The 21612-nt window shown below is 33.3% G+C and overlaps 1 protein-coding gene across 3 annotated transcripts in view; it reads right to left on the reverse strand.

The window, feature by feature from the left end:
* LOC127714346 (myotubularin-related protein 6-like) overlaps positions 1-21612 on the reverse strand; it is a 77496-nt gene that overhangs the window by 15899 nt on the left and 39985 nt on the right. For all 3 annotated transcript variants that reach the window (XM_052220406.1, XM_052220405.1, XM_052220407.1), the window contains 7 exons: positions 13930-14092; positions 7287-7441; positions 6458-6586; positions 5467-5601; positions 3884-4016; positions 2775-2884; positions 1331-1453 (listed from right to left, as the gene is read on the reverse strand). In XM_052220406.1, the coding sequence (XP_052076366.1) occupies positions 1331-1453; positions 2775-2884; positions 3884-4016; positions 5467-5601; positions 6458-6586; positions 7287-7441; positions 13930-14092 (948 nt within the window). The remainder of the gene's footprint in view (positions 1-1330; positions 1454-2774; positions 2885-3883; positions 4017-5466; positions 5602-6457; positions 6587-7286; positions 7442-13929; positions 14093-21612) is intronic.

Below are 21612 nucleotides of genomic sequence, written 5' to 3' on the forward strand. Positions count from 1 at the left end.
TCTCATGTGAAATATGTGTTTTTAATAATTCTCATGTAAAATATGGGTTATTAATAATTCTCATGTGAAATATGGGTTTTTAATAATTCTCATGTAAAATATGGGTTATTAATAATTCTCATGTGAAATATGTGTTTTTAATAATTCTCATGTAAAATATGGGTTATTAATAATTCTCATGTGAAATATGGGTTTTTAATAATTCTCATGTAAAATATGGGTTATTAATAATTCTCATGTAAAATATGGGTTATTAATAATTCTCATGTGAAATATGGGTTATAATAATTCTCATGTGAAATATGGGTTTTTAATAATTCTCATGTGAAATATGGGTTTTTAATAATTCTCTCGTGTGAAATATGTCTTTTTATTTGACTGGAAAATCACAGCATTTAATAAATAGTTTTATTTGCTACTCAAAATAATTTTTGACACAGTTTTTAATCTGTCTATACTGTAAACATAATGAAAACACTATGGCATTTAGAACATTCAAAAGGAAGATATGCTTAATTTCAATAGTGAAGACCAGAATAATCCTAAATGCTTTAAAAACATTTCTTGAATGTGATTTCCATTTTGATTTTGTTTCACACAGTAAACATGGTAAAAGCAGTAGAAAATGAAACCTCTAGCTGCATCCTAAAGGCAGTGTTTCTCATTTGATTTCAAAAGATGCCAAATACATTATTTGATATATATGCATTCTAATTAAGGAGTACTCTGGATTGAAAGGCACATGGGGCACTTAATATAAGGAATAAGGTATATGTATATCTATAATATATTTTCTGCTTTTAAATGTTTTCAAATTTGAGAGATATTCCATTCTTATCTTGGCTTCCAAATATTCAGCTTTGAGTGTTCCTGATGAAGGTAAATCCAGAAAAGCGCTTTGGATGCATGAAATTTATTTCGTGTTGTTTCCATTTTTTTCAAAACATGTGTTGTTTTCATTTTTTTCAAAACAGTTGTTTGAGGTAAAAGAACTCTTACTACATCATACTGATAGCCTGAAATTGACTTTTGACGAATAGCCTGAGTTTAACTTTTGATGAATAGCCTGAATTTGACCTTTGATGAATAACCTGAAAACCTTTAATGTTTCTATATCATGGATTCACACCATTAGTCACTCCCCACAAGCTTTAAAAAATGTTGAAGGTGCTGGAAACATCATGCCTTAGTCTCTCCACCATATCTTCATTGAAACGAGACAAAAACAGATGAAAATCTTGTTTTGTGCTTATTCATCACTTCCAGAATAAGACTTTACAGTGAACAAGTTTATGCTGCTCTGTCAGGAATTATTAGTTCTTTTGTATACCTGAAAACCTTGAACAGTTCTGTAGTATGGATCCAGAATTAGACCTGATAAAGAACAGGTTTGTGCAGTTCTGTCCCATCCATCAGAACAATGAACCAATACACTTGTTCCATCTCTTACTGCCTGAAATTTAAAAATAAAATTCACACCAATAAAGCAGTTGTACAATATAATCCTTCTATTTCATTCTTTAAAGACACCATACACTTTAATAAACTGTTGAGATAGAGATATGTCTCGAATGTATGTAATATTGATAATAAAATCCAAATTTTTGAAATTTAAATGGCAACACTTAAACTTGTAACATGTAAACTATGGAAATTTTTCAAAATAAGTCAATGAATCATAATTACTAAAGGAAGGGCTATATAATCACTAGGGAAATGAGATGTTCCAATACTAATACAACTGCATACCAAATATCATTGACTTTAACATAGTGTTTCCCCTTAAACTTACCTAATCGTAAACTTTAACATGTAAATTTTGCAAAAGCTTCAAAGTCAATGAACAATAGCTAAAGGAGTTGAGCCGAGTACTCTAGATGGAAGCGAAACACACCATTAGTTGCTCCCCACAAGCTTTAATAAATGTTGAAGCCGCTGGAAACAGCATGCCTTAGTCTCTCCTCCATATCTTCATTGAAACGAGACAAAAACAGAATAAGTCCTGTTTTGTGCTTATTCATCACTTCCAGAATTTTACTTTAATATCTTAGCATTGATACTTTTACACTGGTAATCTGTCTCAGAAAGAGATTTCTATATGTATCTGACAAATACATTATATCAGGATCTGCACTATAATGTCAGAATTAAGAAACTGAAAGCATCTGCACTCCAGGTAGTTCTGATGCACTTAATGTTTTAATCTTTTTAACATTATGTCATAAAGAAAATACAAATGGACTTAATCCAAAAACCAATAATAATTCCAAGTCAAAATGATTAAAAGCTCCTTACTACAAAGAGTTCAATAAAACAGGCAGCTAAACTGAACTGAAAAATAAAACTTCTACATGTACATGCAAGAACTAGAAAGGACTATTCAAATAGTAATAACCCAAAAATCAAGGCTTATTGCATTTTTTCACTAATTTTCCTAATAGTAATTCCAACCTATGAATGGTCTATTTCTATATATAGGTATACTGAAACAATAATGATGAAGAGTTTTACAACATGTTTTTCTTTTATTTTCAAACAATCATAACTTCATTGATTACAAACATTTCTCTGAATGTAAAAAAAAATACCAATGAGCTACCCACTGCTTGGAAGTTACTTTTCTATTCTTGTCCTTTGTTGCATAATCTAATAAACAATTATCCCATTTCCTTTCCTGAACAAAAGTGCAATTATTTAGTCTTTTATATATCCCACCCCCAACTTTATACTAAAGCCATTACCAGTTATTAAGACTAGACAATAATGAATCTAACCTTTGCAATAAAGACTGCTGTATCTAATACAGATTTGATATGTTTTAACCACCCACATGACTCAAGTCCTGTCAGGAATGCACTCATTGATGGATTTCTCATCTCACATACTGTAATATAAGATAAAATGACATTTAACACAAGGAAACCAGAGATATCTTTATTTTGATACTCACTGACTTGTATCATTTAAATTGTAATAACTCATATTGATATATTTGTATTTTATCTGTACAGCATAGTTCTGTCAGTTTATATTTTAACATGTAGCTATGAAAAGCAACCATTTATTCAAAGAATAACTCTTTTTCAAGATAATAAGTTGGGAAAACACTGACGACATCTGTAAAGATTCATCCCAATGAGGACATTTATAAAATATATCAATAGTAATCCAAATGAGGACATTAATTTGTTATTCATCAAAGACTATATCAATAATTAATGATGTTTGTATAGTGTTTCTAGAAAAAATTCAACTTTTGGTTTCTGATTAAATTATTTGCATAATTCCTTAAATCATTAAACAACAAAAAATCTATTTTAGGGCAAATTGTCTCTTGAATAGCAGGAAAATAGATTATAAATATCTACATCATCAATCATATCTCACATTACATCAAAAAAAGATTAAATTCAAGGATTTTTTATTTGCTGTCTATTTGCATAGCAAGACATTTTCAAGATTAAAAATGACATTTGAATAAGAAAATTTCTTTGTATCTTTTCACCAGCAATATAAGTTCTATTAATCAATCAATCATGCCACAACCAAACTCTCATTTCAAAAAAGGGAAATTGAAATTATTGTAAACACTCCCACCTGATACTTATTGGTTGTAAGGAATGATATTTATAGCAAGCTGATAACTTTGTAATAAACTACTTATATTATATTAAATAGATTGTTTGATTGTTCTTTGCGTAAAGTCCAGTCACTAATATTTCATGCATATTCAGGACGAGTACAAATTAACAAGTACTCTAATAGGTATAATTTTCCTCATAACCTTTCAGTCTGTAATTTTTCTTCTATTATATGTCTCAGTTCCAATCCATGACTGTTTTTGTCTCTATCCACACTGATTTTATAATTGTGACATACTTACAATCTATAAGTTTTTGTAGACTGTTTCTCATGACATGGATATTTTCTATACCACAGAAATAAAACTTGATATCAGAATAGTAGTTCTCATTCTCAAAGCCTTTCCCTGCTGCCTTGTTAGCCATAGCATTTATCTGAAATTTAAAAATTGGTAATTAAGGCAAACCAGAATTTAAATGAAATTGTGTGGTAATATACAGTCTCTTAGATGTCTTTTTGGTTTTATTGTGTTGTTAGATTACTGCCTCAGTGACATCCCCTTTTGTGTTTGTTAGGGAGCTAACACATCAATTGAAGTGAAGACAAGAGGCTGTCGAGTGACAGCAAACCGGATTTTCCTGCGGAGATTGAACCCTGAACAGATGAGCAAGTATGGACACAACATTTAAGCTTAAAACAGCTCTGAATTTGAATTGTGATCGAATATTTAAAATAGATCATTATCTAATTAATAATGGAAATGATATTTGCAAATCTGACCCCAAAGCAGGATCATGTAAATATTAAACATTAACACACACAACAGAAATAAAATACCACATCACAACAATAGTTCTCTAAAATTAGATATTATGTTACACAATGTATATCTATTTTCAAATTATAATCAAATATAATTGATAGTTCCAAATATTTTTTCCCCAGTTCCAAATATTTTTTCTTTCATTTGTCACAAACTAATATAGATCTGCAACTTATCTGTCAATGTCAACAACTTTATCTACACAATGTAATGTAATGAAATATATCCTTTAACAAAATAGATTATTATCTAATTAAAGGAGTTCACTTCATAAAAAAAAAAATTATATATAGCATTCAGAAAATTAGTTTATACAGAATAACAAACAAACCTACCACAAAATTCTTCAAACAATTTAACAAAGAAAAGAAAAAAAAATCCAAAATGTCATTTATCATTAATACAATGTCTTTTAAAAATCTTTTTAAAAATGAGTTATTTCCCTTTGAACAGAAATGGAGTAATTAATAAGTATTTCATCAAAAATTTAATCCTTGGGAAAGGGCTATAACTCAACAACGAGAAAAGCTAAAATCGTGAAAATTGAACTTGACCTTCATTTAGTCACAGGAAACAACATATCTAAATTTGAAAACATTTCGTCAAAGTGTTTTCATGTTAATGAACGGACACTGTTTGGCAGCCGCCCGCCCGTCCGCCCACCGTACATCCCCAAATCAATAACCAATTTTTCCTTCGAAAAATCGGGTTAAAAAGGTAAAAAATTTTAAATATTATCAATAGACATGGATTTCCCACCCCTAATAGATGACTATGTAAGCAATCCAAAATGTGGATTTCCCGCCACTAATAGATGACTATGTAAGCAATCCAAAATATGGACTTCCCATCCCTAATAGATGATTATGTAAGCAATCCAAAATGTGGATTTCCCATCCCTAATAGATGACTTTGTAAGCAATCCAAAATGTGGATTCCCCACCCATAATAGATGACTATGTAAGCAATCTAAAATGAAAATGAGAAATGTTGATTTTCTTGTAAATCAACCAGCAAGTTTATTTTTCAAAATATTGTGGATATAATATATGCAAACAAACCTTAGGCCGGGTGTCCACAACATACATGTATTTTGACTTTGGATTAGCTTTGAGAATTGCATGTAACATTTGTTCATCTTCCACACATCTTGCACTGAACCCTGCTAATGGCTGACTACATCTGCATATGGCAGCCTAAAAATGTAAAGATAAGAAAATAAACATTTAAAAATGCAGCATTATCATTGTCCAATATATATGTATTGTGCTACATGTGTACATTCTAATAGACTGTGAATAATAAACCATTTTCTCCTTAAGTATTTTTTTCCACAAAAATTACCACTTAAACTGATCATAAGTTATAATAGAATGCTTGCGTATTGAGTAATTATATTCTTTTCTATATTCTTTTAAGAGCCATAGAAATGTTCATGACAACAAATTTGGGGGAAACTGTCGCAGCATGAAAGTTACACAATGTCTCCAGTAAACACTGCTCTATTCAGAAAACAGTAGCCAATAGGGTGATTGTGGTACCCGGTATACTGAAATTATTGCTATGTTTTTATTATTGCAAATAATGCAACTGGGTGAGTATGGCATTCTGATATCTGATACATATAATTAATATCGCATTTTTGTCAATTCTTTAAAAAATTCCAATAATAAGTGCACGCAATAATTTCTGAATTTACAGTTATGTCAACATGTAAATAGAACATATTACATAAGGTTGATATTCAATAATTTTATACCAATAATTCAAACAATTAGCAGCTTTATAGTCTGGATACCTTATCAGATCAGTGTTTGTTTCCTGTCTGTATATTACCTTGGGGCTTTTCCCAGAAATGTTTGTATTCAGAGATTGAAAAATCATCTCAAAAATATTTTAAGCCCTTATTCTTCTAAAGACATTTCCAAAAGTTCTTCAGATCATGAAACGCTATATTTGTGGAATGTTTTGGTTAAAATCTGTCCAGTATACATTGACTGAGGGAAGCACACTGTCATATTGAGTCAAAGATTTTTTTTAATTCTATATTACCTGATTAGCTCTGTTAAGATATGATAGCACTGGTAATCTTCCTCTACTTCTGAACTTTGAACTTCCAACAAGAATAGGTGTTGTAGCGCTAGCTGGGACGTATAAATTTCTTGGATAAGTATCACAGATCTGTGTAAATCAAGAGTAACAATTAATGTACATAAATACTTTCAATTAATCAGATATACACTTAGTTGAAATCTTATTCGCTTCAAACTATACCGTTATGCAATAATTATTTGTCACCTTCAATTTTTTGCTATGTGCTTCATAAAAAAAAAATATTTCTAATAAAATATTTTGTTGTATTGTTACAGTTTATAATACAAATTAGTTGGGTTTAATAATTTTGTAAAAGCTCTAAAAATATGTGTCACTGCTAACCCTATCAATTGGAGTCTCCTTAATTTTTGTTTACTTACCAGTCAATCTTTTTATTTTAACAGGTAGAAATTAGCGAAATGTGCTTACATATCAATGTTTTGTAAAGCATGTTTGTATAGAAACCAAATTGTTCATTTTGACATAACAGTGGCCTACTTTGGTAAACCTTTGACAGAATCTCATATTCATATTCATATCTTAAAGTATATAATCGGTAATATAATCTATTTCAGAAGTAGACTGGAAGTAAACTGAGCAAGATCTTCTTTGTATTAATCTTATGGTAAATGTATTTCGATATTTTAAAATTCCAATAGAACATTTCAGATACTTTGATGTTTCAGTAGCACTTGACTGCAACCTTGTTTGTCTGATCAACTGATTAATATTTGGAGCAGCTTACCATGACCTTTTTCTTAGGATGTCGAGTTCATAACATACTTACTTCATAGCTTTTATTCATACTGGTGAGTGCCCAGTGTGTACTAGGTACACCCATACGTAGATATTCTGTATCTGTATCATACAGGTGCCACCCAAAAGACTTTGGAATGTCATCATTCAAACTAAAGTCAAATGCATAAAGGGACTCAATATTACCTGTTGAAGAAACAAATAAATAACATACTCTTTTTAAATAAAGATAAACAAGAAGAGATATCTATACAGCACTCGATTGAAAAAAAACAAACAAATGGTTATGCTGAGTCCAGCATCATACAACAGCAACACAATTAAATAAGAATATTGAACAGGGGTATATCAAGAGCAACTAAGTAATTGCGAAATAAATGGGGAATGTGTCCATGGGACACAGATGATGCCCCCGCTTACATAAAATTTTATAAAGGGACATAACTCAAGAAAGGTAAAAGTGATGTTACCTAAATTCGTTTTTAATTTGAGTTTTGTTGTTATAAGCATTGTGTATAAGTTTCATAACATTTGGTTGAGGCAAACTTAAGTTAGAGAACGGAAACGAAAAATTCAGCAATTTTTCCATTTGTAAAGGGGTATAACTCTAGAACGGTAAAAGTGATGCCACTAAAATTCAAACTTGATCTGTTTTTGTGGTAATAAGCATTGAGTATAAGTTTCATAACATTTGGTTGAGGCAAACTAAAGTTATAGAACAGAAACCAATTACAGACAAGGGTAAAACTTAAAGCCACCTCCGCTACGGCAGGGCATAAAAAAACCATTAACTACAGATGGACAATGACAACAACATACCATAATAGAATGTATTTCAGTTACAAAAACATAACTCTATAAAAGAAAAATACTCTTCTTTGATGGATATCAAGCTTCTACCTAAGAGAAGAAACATAACTAACAGTCTGCATTGTTAGCCACTAGTCTGATGCCCCAGACATAACTGACAGTCTGCACTGTTAGCCACTAGTCCCATGCCCCAGACATAACTGACTGTCTGCATTGTTAGCCACTAGTCCCATGCCCCAGACATAACTGACAGTCTGCACTGTTAGCCACTAGTCCCATGCCCCAGACATAACTGACAGTCTGCACTGTTAGCCACTAGTCCCATGCCCCAGACATAACTGACAGTCTGCACTGTTAGCCACTAGTCCCATGCCCCAGACATAACTGACAGTCTGCACTGTTAGCCATTAGCCCCATGCCCCAGACATAACTGACAGTCTGCACTGTTAGCCACTAGTCCCATGCCCCAGACATAACTGACTGTCTGCACTGTTAGCCACTAGTCCCATGCCCCAGACATAACTGACTGTCTGCACTGTTAGCCACTAGTCCCATGCCCCAGACATAACTGACTGTCTGCATTGTTAGCCACTAGTCCCATGCCCCAGATAGTCCCATGCCCCAGACATAACTGACAGTCTGCACTGTTAGCCACTAGTCCCATGCCCCAGACATAACTGACAGTCTGCACTGTTAGCCACTAGTCCCATGCCCCAGACATAACTGACTGTCTGCACTGTTAGCCACTAGTCCCATGCCCCAGACATAACTGACAGTCTGCACTGTTAGCCACTAGTCCCATGCCCCAGACATAACTGACAGTCTGCACTGTTAGCCACTAGTCCCATGCCCCAGACATAACTGACTGTCTGCACTGTTAGCCACTAGTCCCATGCCCCAGACATAACTGACTGTCTGCATTGTTAGCCACTAGTCCCATGCCCCAGATAGTCCCATGCCCCAGACATAACTGACAGTCTGCACTGTTAGCCACTAGTCCCATGCCCCAGACATAACTGACAGTCTGCACTGTTAGCCACTAGTCCCATGCCCCAGACATAACTGACTGTCTGCACTGTTAGCCACTAGTCCCATGCCCCAGACATAACTGACAGTCTGCACTGTTAGCCACTAGTCCCATGCCCCAGACATAACTGACAGTCTGCACTGTTAGCCACTAGTCTGATGCCCCAGACATAACTGACAGTCTGCACTGTTAGCCACTAGTCCCATGCCCCAGACATAACTGACAGTCTGCACTGTTAGCCACTAGTCCCATGCCCCAGACATAACTGACTGTCTGCACTGTTAGCCACTAGTCCCATGCCCCAGACATAACTGACTGTCTGCATTGTTAGCCACTAGTCCCATGCCCCAGATAGTCCCATGCCCCAGACATAACTGACAGTCTGCACTGTTAGCCACTAGTCCCATGCCCCAGACATAACTGACAGTCTGCACTGTTAGCCACTAGTCCCATGCCCCAGACATAACTGACTGTCTGCACTGTTAGCCACTAGTCCCATGCCCCAGACATAACTGACAGTCTGCACTGTTAGCCACTAGTCCCATGCCCCAGACATAACTGACAGTCTGCACTGTTAGCCACTAGTCTGATGCCCCAGACATAACTGACAGTCTGCACTGTTAGCCACTAGTCCCATGCCCCAGACATAACTGACAGTCTGCACTGTTAGCCACTAGTCCCATGCCCCAGACATAACTGACAGTCTGCACTGTTAGCCACTAGTCCCATGCCCCAGACATAACTGACTGTCTGCACTGTTAGCCACTAGTCCCATGCCCCAGACTTAACTGACAGTCTGCACTGTTAGCCACTAGTCCCATGCCCCAGACATAACTGACAGTCTGCACTGTTAGCCACTAGTCCCATGCCCCAGACATAACTGACAGTCTGCACTGTTAGCCACTAGTCCCATGCCCCAGACATAACTGACTGTCTGCATTGTTAGCCACTAGTCCCATGCCCCAGACTTAACTGACAGTCTGCATTGTTAGCCACTAGTCCCATGCCCCAGACATAACTGACAGTCTGCACTGTTAGCCACTAGTCCCATGCCCCAGACATAACTGACAGTCTGCACTGTTAGCCACTAGTCCCATGCCCCAGACATAACTGACAGTCTGCACTGTTAGCCACTAGTCCCATGCCCCAGACATAACTGACAGTCTGCACTGTTAGCCACTAGTCCCATGCCCCAGACATAACTGACAGTCTGCACTGTTAGCCACTAGTCCCATGCCCCAGACTTAACTGACAGTCTGCACTGTTAGCCACTAGTCCCATGCCCCAGACATAACTGACAGTCTGCACTGTTAGCCACTAGTCCCATGCCCCAGACATAACTGACAGTCTGCACTGTTAGCCACTAGTCCCATGCCCCAGACATAACTGACTGTCTGCATTGTTAGCCACTAGTCCCATGCCCCAGACTTAACTGACAGTCTGCATTGTTAGCCACTAGTCCCATGCCCCAGACATAACTGACAGTCTGCATTGTTAGCCACTAGTCCCATGCCCCAGACATAACTGACAGTCTGCATTGTTAGCCACTAGTCTGATGCCCCAGACATAACTGACTGTCTGCATTGTTAGCCACTAGTCTGATGCCCCAGACATAACTGACAGTCTGCATTGTTAGCCACTAGTCCCATGCCCCAGACATAACTGACAGTCTGCATTGTTAGCCACTAGTCCCATGCCCCAGACATAACTCATAGTCTGCACTGTTAGCCACTAGTCCCATGCCCCAGACATAACTGACAGTCTGCACTGTTAGCCACTAGTCTGATGCCCCAGACATAACTGACTGTCTGCATTGTTAGCCACTAGTCTGATGCCCCAGACATAACTGACAGTCTGCATTGTTAGCCACTAGTCCCATGCCCCAGACATAACTGACAGTCTGCATTGTTAGCCACTAGTCCCATGCCCCAGACATAACTCATAGTCTGCACTGTTAGCCACTAGTCCCATGCCCTAGTCATAACTCATAGTCTGCACTGTTAGCCACTAGTCTGATGCCCCAGACTAGTAACATTTTATTCGGAATAGTAGGTAATTGCAAAACTTTGTTTAGGCACATAAGAAAAATATCCGAATATTAGTCTTCGGCTGGTAGTTGGAAAAGATTTTGGTGCAGACTGAACTGATCTTGTACTGGTACGAACTTCAGAAGTAGACAAACTGAAATTGGTAGACAGTGTGTAAGACATAGCTTGTATGAATAATTATTGATATTTTGTGATAATTTCTGTTAGACATTTGATCTGAAACCTTGAAAAAGCCTGTCTGATCACACCATAAATGTCCTGACATATCAGAGGGATTTCTAGACTTCAACACAACTAAACAATTACTGATAGTAACTCAACAATACTTCACTTGGATTTTTGGTAAGTCAGGATATACAGGAATTCTAATGATAGTAATCTATTTACCAGGACAAAGACTGCAACATCTACTAAGACAGTAACAAGTACATCATATTGATCAACATATGGATATCTATATGGAGCCCAGACATAATTTCATTGCTTTCTCCATTATTTCTTATTAATATGTTACCGGATTGTATATCAGACGGGTCAAGTTTTCCCAAACAGATGATAACCCAGAAATTACTTATCCCTAAATTCACAATGGACTTAGTGAAATATAGTGATACTGGTAAAAGGCCACTGTACTATAGTTATCATTATTGATTAGATTAAATCCCATGACTTTCTTCTATCAATTTTGTATATTTTGTTTGTCTTATTAGACTGCGTTTTTTCATTAAGAATGTGCTATTTTAGTGTTTCAATTTGATGATGAAATTCCCTTGGTAAATTATTTTTTCTATTGTTGAATGTAGAAGTGGAGAAATACTGTGTCACATAAGAAGCAATATCTCCATTGATTTCTCTGAAGACGTATAGGCGTACTTTGATGTATTTTTATGTGATCAGGAGAACGGCTCCTATTTTGCATCATCAGCATTACCTTTTTTCATGCCCTCACAATAGCAAATCTAATGAATAACTAAGACATTTGAGGAAATAATGGTAATTTGATCATAGAAGATAAAAAGACTGGAGAACCACACATTGACTATAAAACAATACTTTACTAAACTACAGTGGGTTCATTCAATTTCGTTGATACCAATTTTCGTGGATTGAGGAAAGTTGTTTATTTGTGGATATTTAATTTCCTCCATTTTCCAAAGTCTGCATACGAGCCTATAGAATTTAGATTTTTCGTTGCACATTTAAATTTTTGGTTCACCTTTGCCCATGAAATCCACGAAAATTGGTATCTAACAAATAATAATAAATCCACAGTATTAGTTACAAGTACACAGTAAGACACCTCCTCCAAACCCTCTTTCCATCATTAATCAAAGAATCAATCCTTCCATGAACTTCCTGTAATTTCCCAGCTATCAATTCATTTTAATTATGGACTTTTATCTATTTGTGCAGTACAATCAGTATCATCATATTTAAACTGCTGTTTACCGGTAATTACAAAGCCATCTAGGTACAATTCTCCATGCACGATAGATACAATTACTTGCTCCGATTGAGACATATACATGATATAAGTGCAAAATTATTGGAAAACGTTTTATAAGCTTTTCAGTAATATGAATTTCATAATGAATCAGAGTTAATTGAAAGCTTATAAGGATTCAGGAGTACCAGTGGTCTCTTCATCTTTCAATTCTTCAGCTGTAATACACATATGTTATGTAACTGTTGGCATGACTCTTTAGGGTGGATCTCATTTGGGCTAAGTGTGACACATGATTGGCCGATATTTTGTAAGCGTGACTTGTGAAAGTAAAATTATTGCGCATGAAAATAGGAATCAAAGTTGTGGGGGACATGTGAAATTACAAGCGTTATTATTACAATGATAAGTGGGATACAGAAATCTGATAAAACAATAAGTGGGATCCAGGATTAGACAACCCCCCCCCCCCCCCCCCCAGTGAGACCCCTTTAGGCAATATTGCACTTTTTGAGCTAACTGCAGCAATGGGAAATTTCAAGATGATTACTGGATCTTTTTTGGCTAAAAATAGTATCAGACTTTTTTGAAATTCATGTTTTCAACTTCAATTTTACATGATTATGATTGTTTATCTAAGACAACAGCAGTTGTTTTAAAAGATTGAAATTTTGTTCTAATGCAAATTTAATAGTTATACACTCTAATAACATGAATTTTATGGAGGAGATTTAATGGTTTTCCACCAGGAACAGTAATTAAATATGCATTGAAATTTTGCAGATTTAAATAATCTAAGTAACACCTCTTAGGCTCTGCTGATAAATGTTCAGAAAATGTAAATTCCAACTAAGATCGCAGGAAGTTCAGAAATGATGATTACTAGTATCTATCTGCATCAATACCACCAATAATATTGAACTTCTGTTTTGGTTTTCATAGTACTTTAAATTCTTCTTCAATCGTTTATAAAAGGTTACTCATTGATGTTTTCAGCAGTGTTGTAGGACTTTTGGGATCTACATCACTGTGGATTCATTATTGTTCGTGGAATACACATTTTCATGGATTTTGTTGGTATAGTCAACAATAAATTTAAAAGTTCAACGAAGTGTTGAATTCATATAGGCTAGTATGTAGACAGTGGCAACACCACAAAATCAAATATCAATGAAAAATACATTGTTTTCTTCAATCTGAGAATATGAGCACCCACAAATATAAATGAATCCAGAGTATATTTTAACTTTGGTTTTGGGTTGATGACTTTATCCTGTTAACTCTTATATCCTCCTATTTCAGATTTTTTCTGGACATAAATGAAGTACTTCTCAATAATCCTTACTTGGGTGTGATAGTTGCTGTAATGACTCTGTTATGTCCTGACAATCTCTATCACGAGGTATTACGAACGTCACACAACGAAAATCTTTACATCTTATCTGTAGTGGTGATCCTCCTGTTGTCAAGGGCAACCTATCTATTGTAGACATGTGCATATGGAGAACCTGAAAAACAAATAAATATGTTTAAAAAGGGGTGTGGGGTATATGTTAATGTGACAGCAATCATATGACACAAATACTGTAAATTCAGAAATTGTTGCATGCATTTATTATTGCGATTATGAGAAATATCCTGCTTCACTCATACAAAAAAATCCAAAATGCGAGTTGTTGCGATTAAAATCCTGATGCATTTTTAGCAATAATAAAAACATTGCAATAATTTCCGAATTTACAGTTACCAAAAGGTTATCAAAGAGATTAACATACAACATAAGGTATGAACATGTACAGGACGAGTTGGAATATAAATAATATATATATTAAGCTTCATAGAAAAATTTCAATAAAATCTTAAATTGACACCATCGACATGATCAGAATACACCACTGATGTTTGGCATCATTGGTAAAGCTGCCTTAGACAATGATAAGAATGTAGAAGCAAAAATGTGTGGAAATGTAAATTCAATTTGTACTTCATTTCTAAAAAATAAATTCAATCTGTCAACTCTTTCCTTCACAAATGTCCAGAGAGATGGAATTCAATGAATTACTTGATGTTCACACTCTCTTGTGGATACCCTTTAATCAATACAAAGAACATTTTGAACAGTTTCTGCTAAAATATTTAATGCAAAAGAAACAGTTATTTAGTTAGTAAACCCACACAGGCTTAATCCTTTGAATGATCATTAACAAAACAGTTCACACAATCATGACAATTGATAAATGAAAAAAAACATTTTATTTGTATATGAACCATTAAAATAAATAATGTAAATGTCTTCTGAACTATAACATTCTGATTTCTTTATTAACACTGAAATTGTAAAAAATAAAATATAATAAAGCTAACATATCAATTGTTGCTTCCATTTCCAGAGATTTCTATCATTAATAGTTCATAACTAGTCTTTAGACCATGAAAATTATATCATTTACAGTAATAATTCTACAGGAACTTAATATCAATGTATGGTCAATTGTTTTTATTTATCTTCAAATTATTACACAATTTGAGCACAGATAATTTGCTCTATCAGTTAGCTCTTCATTGTTAATGAAAATTTATGTCCCTCCTAAGGGAAACAACTCACAAAATGGATCCCTAATTACAGTGTCAATTATGGGATTGGCAAATAGACTATTAAGATAAAAGAGATGATTTTTCATTTCCTATAGTTAATTATCCGTTTTTAGATGGTGACGTTCCCTTGGCACCATCGTATGGTGTTTATATATATCTCAACTTAATAAATTCTGTCGTGTCTTTAACAACGTCTTTGATTTTAACGAAAGAAATCTCTGTATTACAGACAAATTATTACACCAGGGTTATCAATATCACCAACTTGTCAAAACTTTTACTAAATTTTATCATAGGCACACGGAATCATTCATAAATATAAATCAAAGTGCTGACATTTTATAGGTTCAGGTTTTTCACATCCCATCTTTCATGGTAATATTCTATACAAAACACAAAAATGTCGTCATTCACCTTAAAAGCTATTCAAACCTTTAAACAGACTTATTCACAAGGGATATTATAAGTTATAATACTGTTGTCATGTCATATTCAAACCTTTAAATAGACTTATTCACAAGGGATATTATAAGTTATAATACTTTATTCACAAGGGATATTATAAGTTATAATACTTTATTCACAAGGGATATTATAAGTTATAATACTTTATTCACAAGGGATATTATAAGTTATAATACTTTATTCACAAGGGATATTATAAGTTATAATACTGTTGTCATGTCAGTTTTTCCATTCTCTATTATATTGCCATATATATCTCTATAATAATTAAACAAATATCTCTCACTGTACTTCAACTGATTACCAGACTGGTTTTTCTTTAAAAGAACATGTATTGCACCAAAACCTTTTACTGCAAACCAGGGTTATTATCATTTATGCATGAAGAACAAGCAAATGACCACAAAAAATTGTTCAGATGACCTGACTTCAGAGAAATTAGCTGCAACACTTTACTGTTTACACACTATACATGTTGTATACCTTGTTTACATCTTAGTACCACTTTCTGTCATAAAACAGAGACAGACAGAGGCTGGTCATGAGAATACATTGTCACATTTCTACCAAAACTAATTAGATACCACAATACATAGACCACAAATAATTAAATCTATGTTACTATTGATTAGTATATATAATCACATCAATAGTACCAGTGATGTAGACATCATCACATAGACTTAAAATCAGGATAGCTCTTTGTTATAGTGTTTTTTGTGAATCATTAAATCCTTTATTACCCAGAGATAATACAACAAAAACAATAATGTCACAATCAGGAATATGACAGTTGTTATCCATTCGTTTGATGTGTTTGAGCTTTTGATTTTGCCATTTGACTAGGGACTTTCCTTTTTGAATTTTGCTTGATTTTACTTTTTACACACCCTGTTTTGATGAAAAGGTAGTAAATAATCAAAGGAATTTCTACAATTCTCATCTTATAAACTACATGCATAACTGGCATTTCTTGACAAAACAAATGGCTCAATGTAAAAGTCTGTTATTTTAGGTTTAGAAAGCCTATCTTTTTTTCTATAAGAAAAAGAAAATATTTTTCAAAAGTAGAAATATAATCATTTAAAGCAAAAAATAAAGATTACATAATGTATCCCACCTTCAAATTGTAAGCTAAAAGATTTTTCCTTTATTCAGAAACTGAACTTGTGGTAATAATTTTATGACATAACCATTGTGTTCAGTCTTTTTCCAGCATTGTGCTGAATAAAAAGACCATTGAACTATGAAAATGAGGTTACGGTCAGATGAACTCTCCAAAGAGATATATGTACACCTTACAATCATTCAATGAACCTGAACTATATAGCTTACATGATTGGTATCTGAAAAACCAATTTTATCACCAAAAACTTAATGATGACCAATTAACCATGAAAATGAGGTCAAGGTCTGGAAAATATCTATAACATTTTTAACCAAGAGTTTGTGAAGTTGTTTTTATTTTTAAACTTTCCTGGTATAGATTCTAGTTAAAACTTAAACTATAAATTACCTGATGGAGATTACTTATTTGTGATAAAAGTCTAAAGTTAAGGGATATTCAAACTACAAAAATTGTTATTCTATAATTTTTCTCACCATGTTTCTCTGAATGACTTTAACAGAATTTTTCAATGCACACCATTTAGAAAAGTAACAATTGAATATTACCCGTGACTTATATATACTTATAGAGTTGTCCACTGATCACTGGGAAGTTAATAAATGATATATCTGCATCATAAACAATAGTGTCTGATTATATAATAAGTGATTAGTTATTCCTTTTGACAATTTTTTTTTCACTATATAAAAGAACAATTTGGTAAAAAAAAAAATTATTACAATTGTTAGTTTGTGACTTTTACCATTAGTGATCTCTAAGCTGCTAATAATAGCATTTGCGTGTAAAAAAAAATTAAATCTTCCCCCACATTTTCAGTTAATGATTTCTAGCTTATAGTAGTGCACCAGCGGGCATTGTAAACAAGATAAAGGGAAACTCTTGGGGGGAAATGTCATAGTGAGACAGATAAGCAGGTTAATCATTGTAACAAATAATATAGGTACAGTGACGTCCACTTAATCATGTTATGGTTCCGTAATCCCTTATGATGGCACTCAGCTCCTGTCAGCTTTACCACTGTGGAGTAACATGATCAATCATAATTCTACAAAACCAAAGGTCAAATAAATTTTTCATGGGCATATGAATCTTATATGATTCTGCAATATTCTATGAATTGATTTATCATCAAAATGGATAATCAATGGAAGATGAAGAAAAACAAGAACTGGGTTGAAATGTTTTCTATAGCCAGGGAATAAAGAGAGCATAAAGCTATAGACATTAGTAAATGACATCATAAATGTATATGGATGATGATTTTATGTCTTCGTAATATTGGCAGCAAATATTTTTTTCTGGCTTTTTCAATATAACCTTTCTGTTGTTTTTTTTCTGAATAACAAATCTGCCATTTACTTGTGACAACATGGATAGGTTTTCATAACTAAGTTCCTTATAACAAAAATAAATGGGAAATGTGTCTATGGGACACAGATGATACCCCGCTTGCATATCATATAAAGTTATAAAGGGACATAACTGAAGAACGGTAAAAGTGATGTTACCCAAATTTGTACTTGATCTGAGTTTTGTGGTAATAAGTATTGTGTACAAGTTTCATAACATTTGGTTGAGAAAAACTTAAGTCAGAGAACAGAAAGGAAAAATTCAGCAATTTTTCAATTTGTAAAGGGGCATAACTCTAGAACAGTAAAAGTGACACCACCAAAATTCAAACTTGATCTGTGTTTTGTGGTAATAAGCATTTTGTATAAGTGTCATAACATTTGGTTGAGGCAAACTAAAGTTAGAGAACGGAAACCAACTTTGGGACGTACGGACAGACAAGGGTAAAACTTAATGCCCCCTCCACTATGGCGGGGGCATAAAAATTCACTAACAACTTACAAATGTTTCATTTTAATTGAAAGTCTGCACTTGTCCTGTTGTTCCAAGTAAAGGAGCATATACATATAAGGAAGGTAAGCCTAGTTTGAATCTATATGCAATCAATCCATGAAATAGCAAACAGCAGATTTAGTAAGTACTAATGCAAGTTATAATTTATCACTGTAATGTGTCTGATCCATCATTTCAAAATTAAATGGATAAAGGGCAAACAAACATCAATAGATACATAACCAAACATTCAGACTTCCCAACTTGATCAAATTGATATTTTCCAAGGAAACAGTTTTCCTCTACGTCAAAAAAACATTGGTATGCAGTAAACTTGATTAAATTTATCTGCCAAGAGCCACTTTGGCTATCAATTTACCCTAAAAATTTGATTACTATGAAAAGAAATTAATAGTTGTATGCAACTATGTCAGTTGTTTGTTGTATGTTCATTTGTCAAAAAAAGCCAACCTACCTTATCAAATCGATATAGGCAATTTTACTGAGAGGAAATTCTACAGCCCAAAACAGAACAATATTCAATACTTGTCAGACACGCTTATCAATTTAAGCTGAGATAAATAATATGGATGCCATTTACAGGAGATTTCTAACATGGAATGAATTGTATGACAGTACCAATAATGCATACAGTATCTTTACTTTCATCGCAATACAGACACAAGGTCCTGTTTGGTCGGTGCTTGCTATTGCTTTTTTGTTTCTCACTGACAGATACAAATTATTAGTTGATTTTCTGTTCTGTTGAAAACAAATATGTTTATTTCAGATTTAACAGAGACAGAAATAATTTCTGTTTCTTCCTTACAGAGAGAAAGCATTCGCTTTATAAACAATTTCGTTCATCTACTTAGATCGCTTCTGGATTTTTTTCTTTGTGTTATTGGATTACCGTCTTCATAAATTCAAATGTACCAAGAAATCAACACAAAAATAGAAAACTACACCTCAATGCTGTTAATAAAATACCTTAAACTCAAGGTTTGATATTAAATTGACAATGAGATTTCAAATACTAATAGTATATGGTGTATGGAATAACTGTAAGGTGTACATGTCTGTCTGGCAGGTATAATCTGACCTTGACCCCATTTTCATAGTTCATTGGAGAATCTAAGGGCAATTTCTGAAGTCAAAATGAACTGAAAGAGAATCTATTCCAATACAACAGCTATGATTATTTGTGCTTTCATATATCAGGACAAATTTTTGGTAGATATTTTAACACATCGATGGAATATCCATCACTATTTCTTTCTTCTATCATGAAGCCTTTTAAATACTGTAGCCATCTTTGCATGTTCATATTTGCTTCAAACTTTAAACATTCCAATAAATTCACCACAAAAAAAAAGTGTTTCAGTAAACATTTCTCTGATTTACAATAGTCATTTTGTTGTAATTAAGTGTTCTAAAAACGACTTTACTGCAGACATGGAAATCGTCTTAGCTAATATAAACCGACATTAAATAGTGCAGAAACTATTTGAAAACAACCTGAATCAATACATAAAAAGTAAACTCGATCAAAATCTCAATCTATCCAAACTTATTGGATTTTAGTTGGAAATAGAAATCTAAATAAGATTTTGTCACTGGTAGTACTCTAATATAAGCAAGAGTCCTACTAATCAAGCTGTTATTATTTCCTTGAAGTAATCTTAAGAGAAAAGTCAACAACTGACATTAAGATTGAGGCAATTTACAAATATTTTGAGTCAATCAAACTAGTTTATAAATGAAGTGTTAAGTTTCAATCATTCATCTTCTTGACAAATAATTGACATTTCTTGACTGTTAAGAAAAATAAATTGAATATAATACCAAAAAATTTTCAATCTAAAGAGAAATATAGATTCTAAAACTGCATCAAGTGTGATACGATATTTATCTATCGAGACAGTTAAAATTTTCAAATTTAAAACGTGAGGGGTAAATATATTTAAAATTTAACTGTCAAGAGCGGATAGATATCATAAATTGCACAAGATTTTGTTGTGGAATCTGTTTCTCTAATAATTTAAGTCGAATTACAGACAATCCGAATCCTTCTTTTTGAATGATCAGCAAAAAGATGTGCTCTTTCTATGTGACGTCAGCAGGCATTTTTCTTTTTCCCAGATCCCACTTTTTTTTTACTTCCGATATCCCAAATTTTAAAAACGTTTCATCCCCATCTTAAACACGCTTGAGTGACAACAAGTTTTTTTTTAAATATTGAAGTTATTGGTTCCAATAAAACACAAATTTGTCATTCTTAATTATGTTAGGGAACTCAAATTATAAATGTTCCTAAAATAGCAAAACTTGGCATGAACTTTTATGGTACTTTTCTATAGTGATGAAATGAAAGTTAATATCTTTAATTACTGTATTTATTAATGGCTCAACTGCAAAGAAAATTCATTTTAATCAAAATGAAATATATAACTGCTCTCCAATTAAATTTGATTGACATCTTTCAGAAATGATGCAGATCTGCAGTTTAAATGATATTATCCCTGAGGAAAATTCTTGTTGAAGAATTCAATTAATCCTGTTCAATTATTCAATAGAATTCCAATTAAACTGCTAGTTCTAAAGTACATATGTAAATTATATAAGCTGTAACTCAATTTAAAACCTTAAAACTTCTTCTTTTTTAACTTGCTAGATGTTATAAGATTAAGTACAAATAAAAATAGGGTGTTCTAGTTCTATATATGACCATACTGTAACATTACTCTAAATCACTTTCTACAAAAAATTCTGGTAAAAATAAGAATACAATGCTATGAGCCAAGTTTCTTTTACGTCTAAACAGTGTTGCTAGTTATTACAGTTTGAAATTGATGACTTATGTTAATTCTATGACTGATTAAAGTAATTAGCTAATGGAAAATGAATATTGATTGTATATATCTAAGTAATATTTCTTGTTATTGTAACAGTCCTAACCTTGGTGGTCTATGGCATCTAACATCCTTTGGTTAAAAA

The sequence above is a fragment of the Mytilus californianus genome, unplaced genomic scaffold (genome assembly GCF_021869535.1).
Source record: "Mytilus californianus isolate M0D057914Y unplaced genomic scaffold, xbMytCali1.0.p SCAF_9, whole genome shotgun sequence".
NCBI lineage: Eukaryota > Metazoa > Mollusca > Bivalvia > Mytilida > Mytilidae > Mytilus > Mytilus californianus.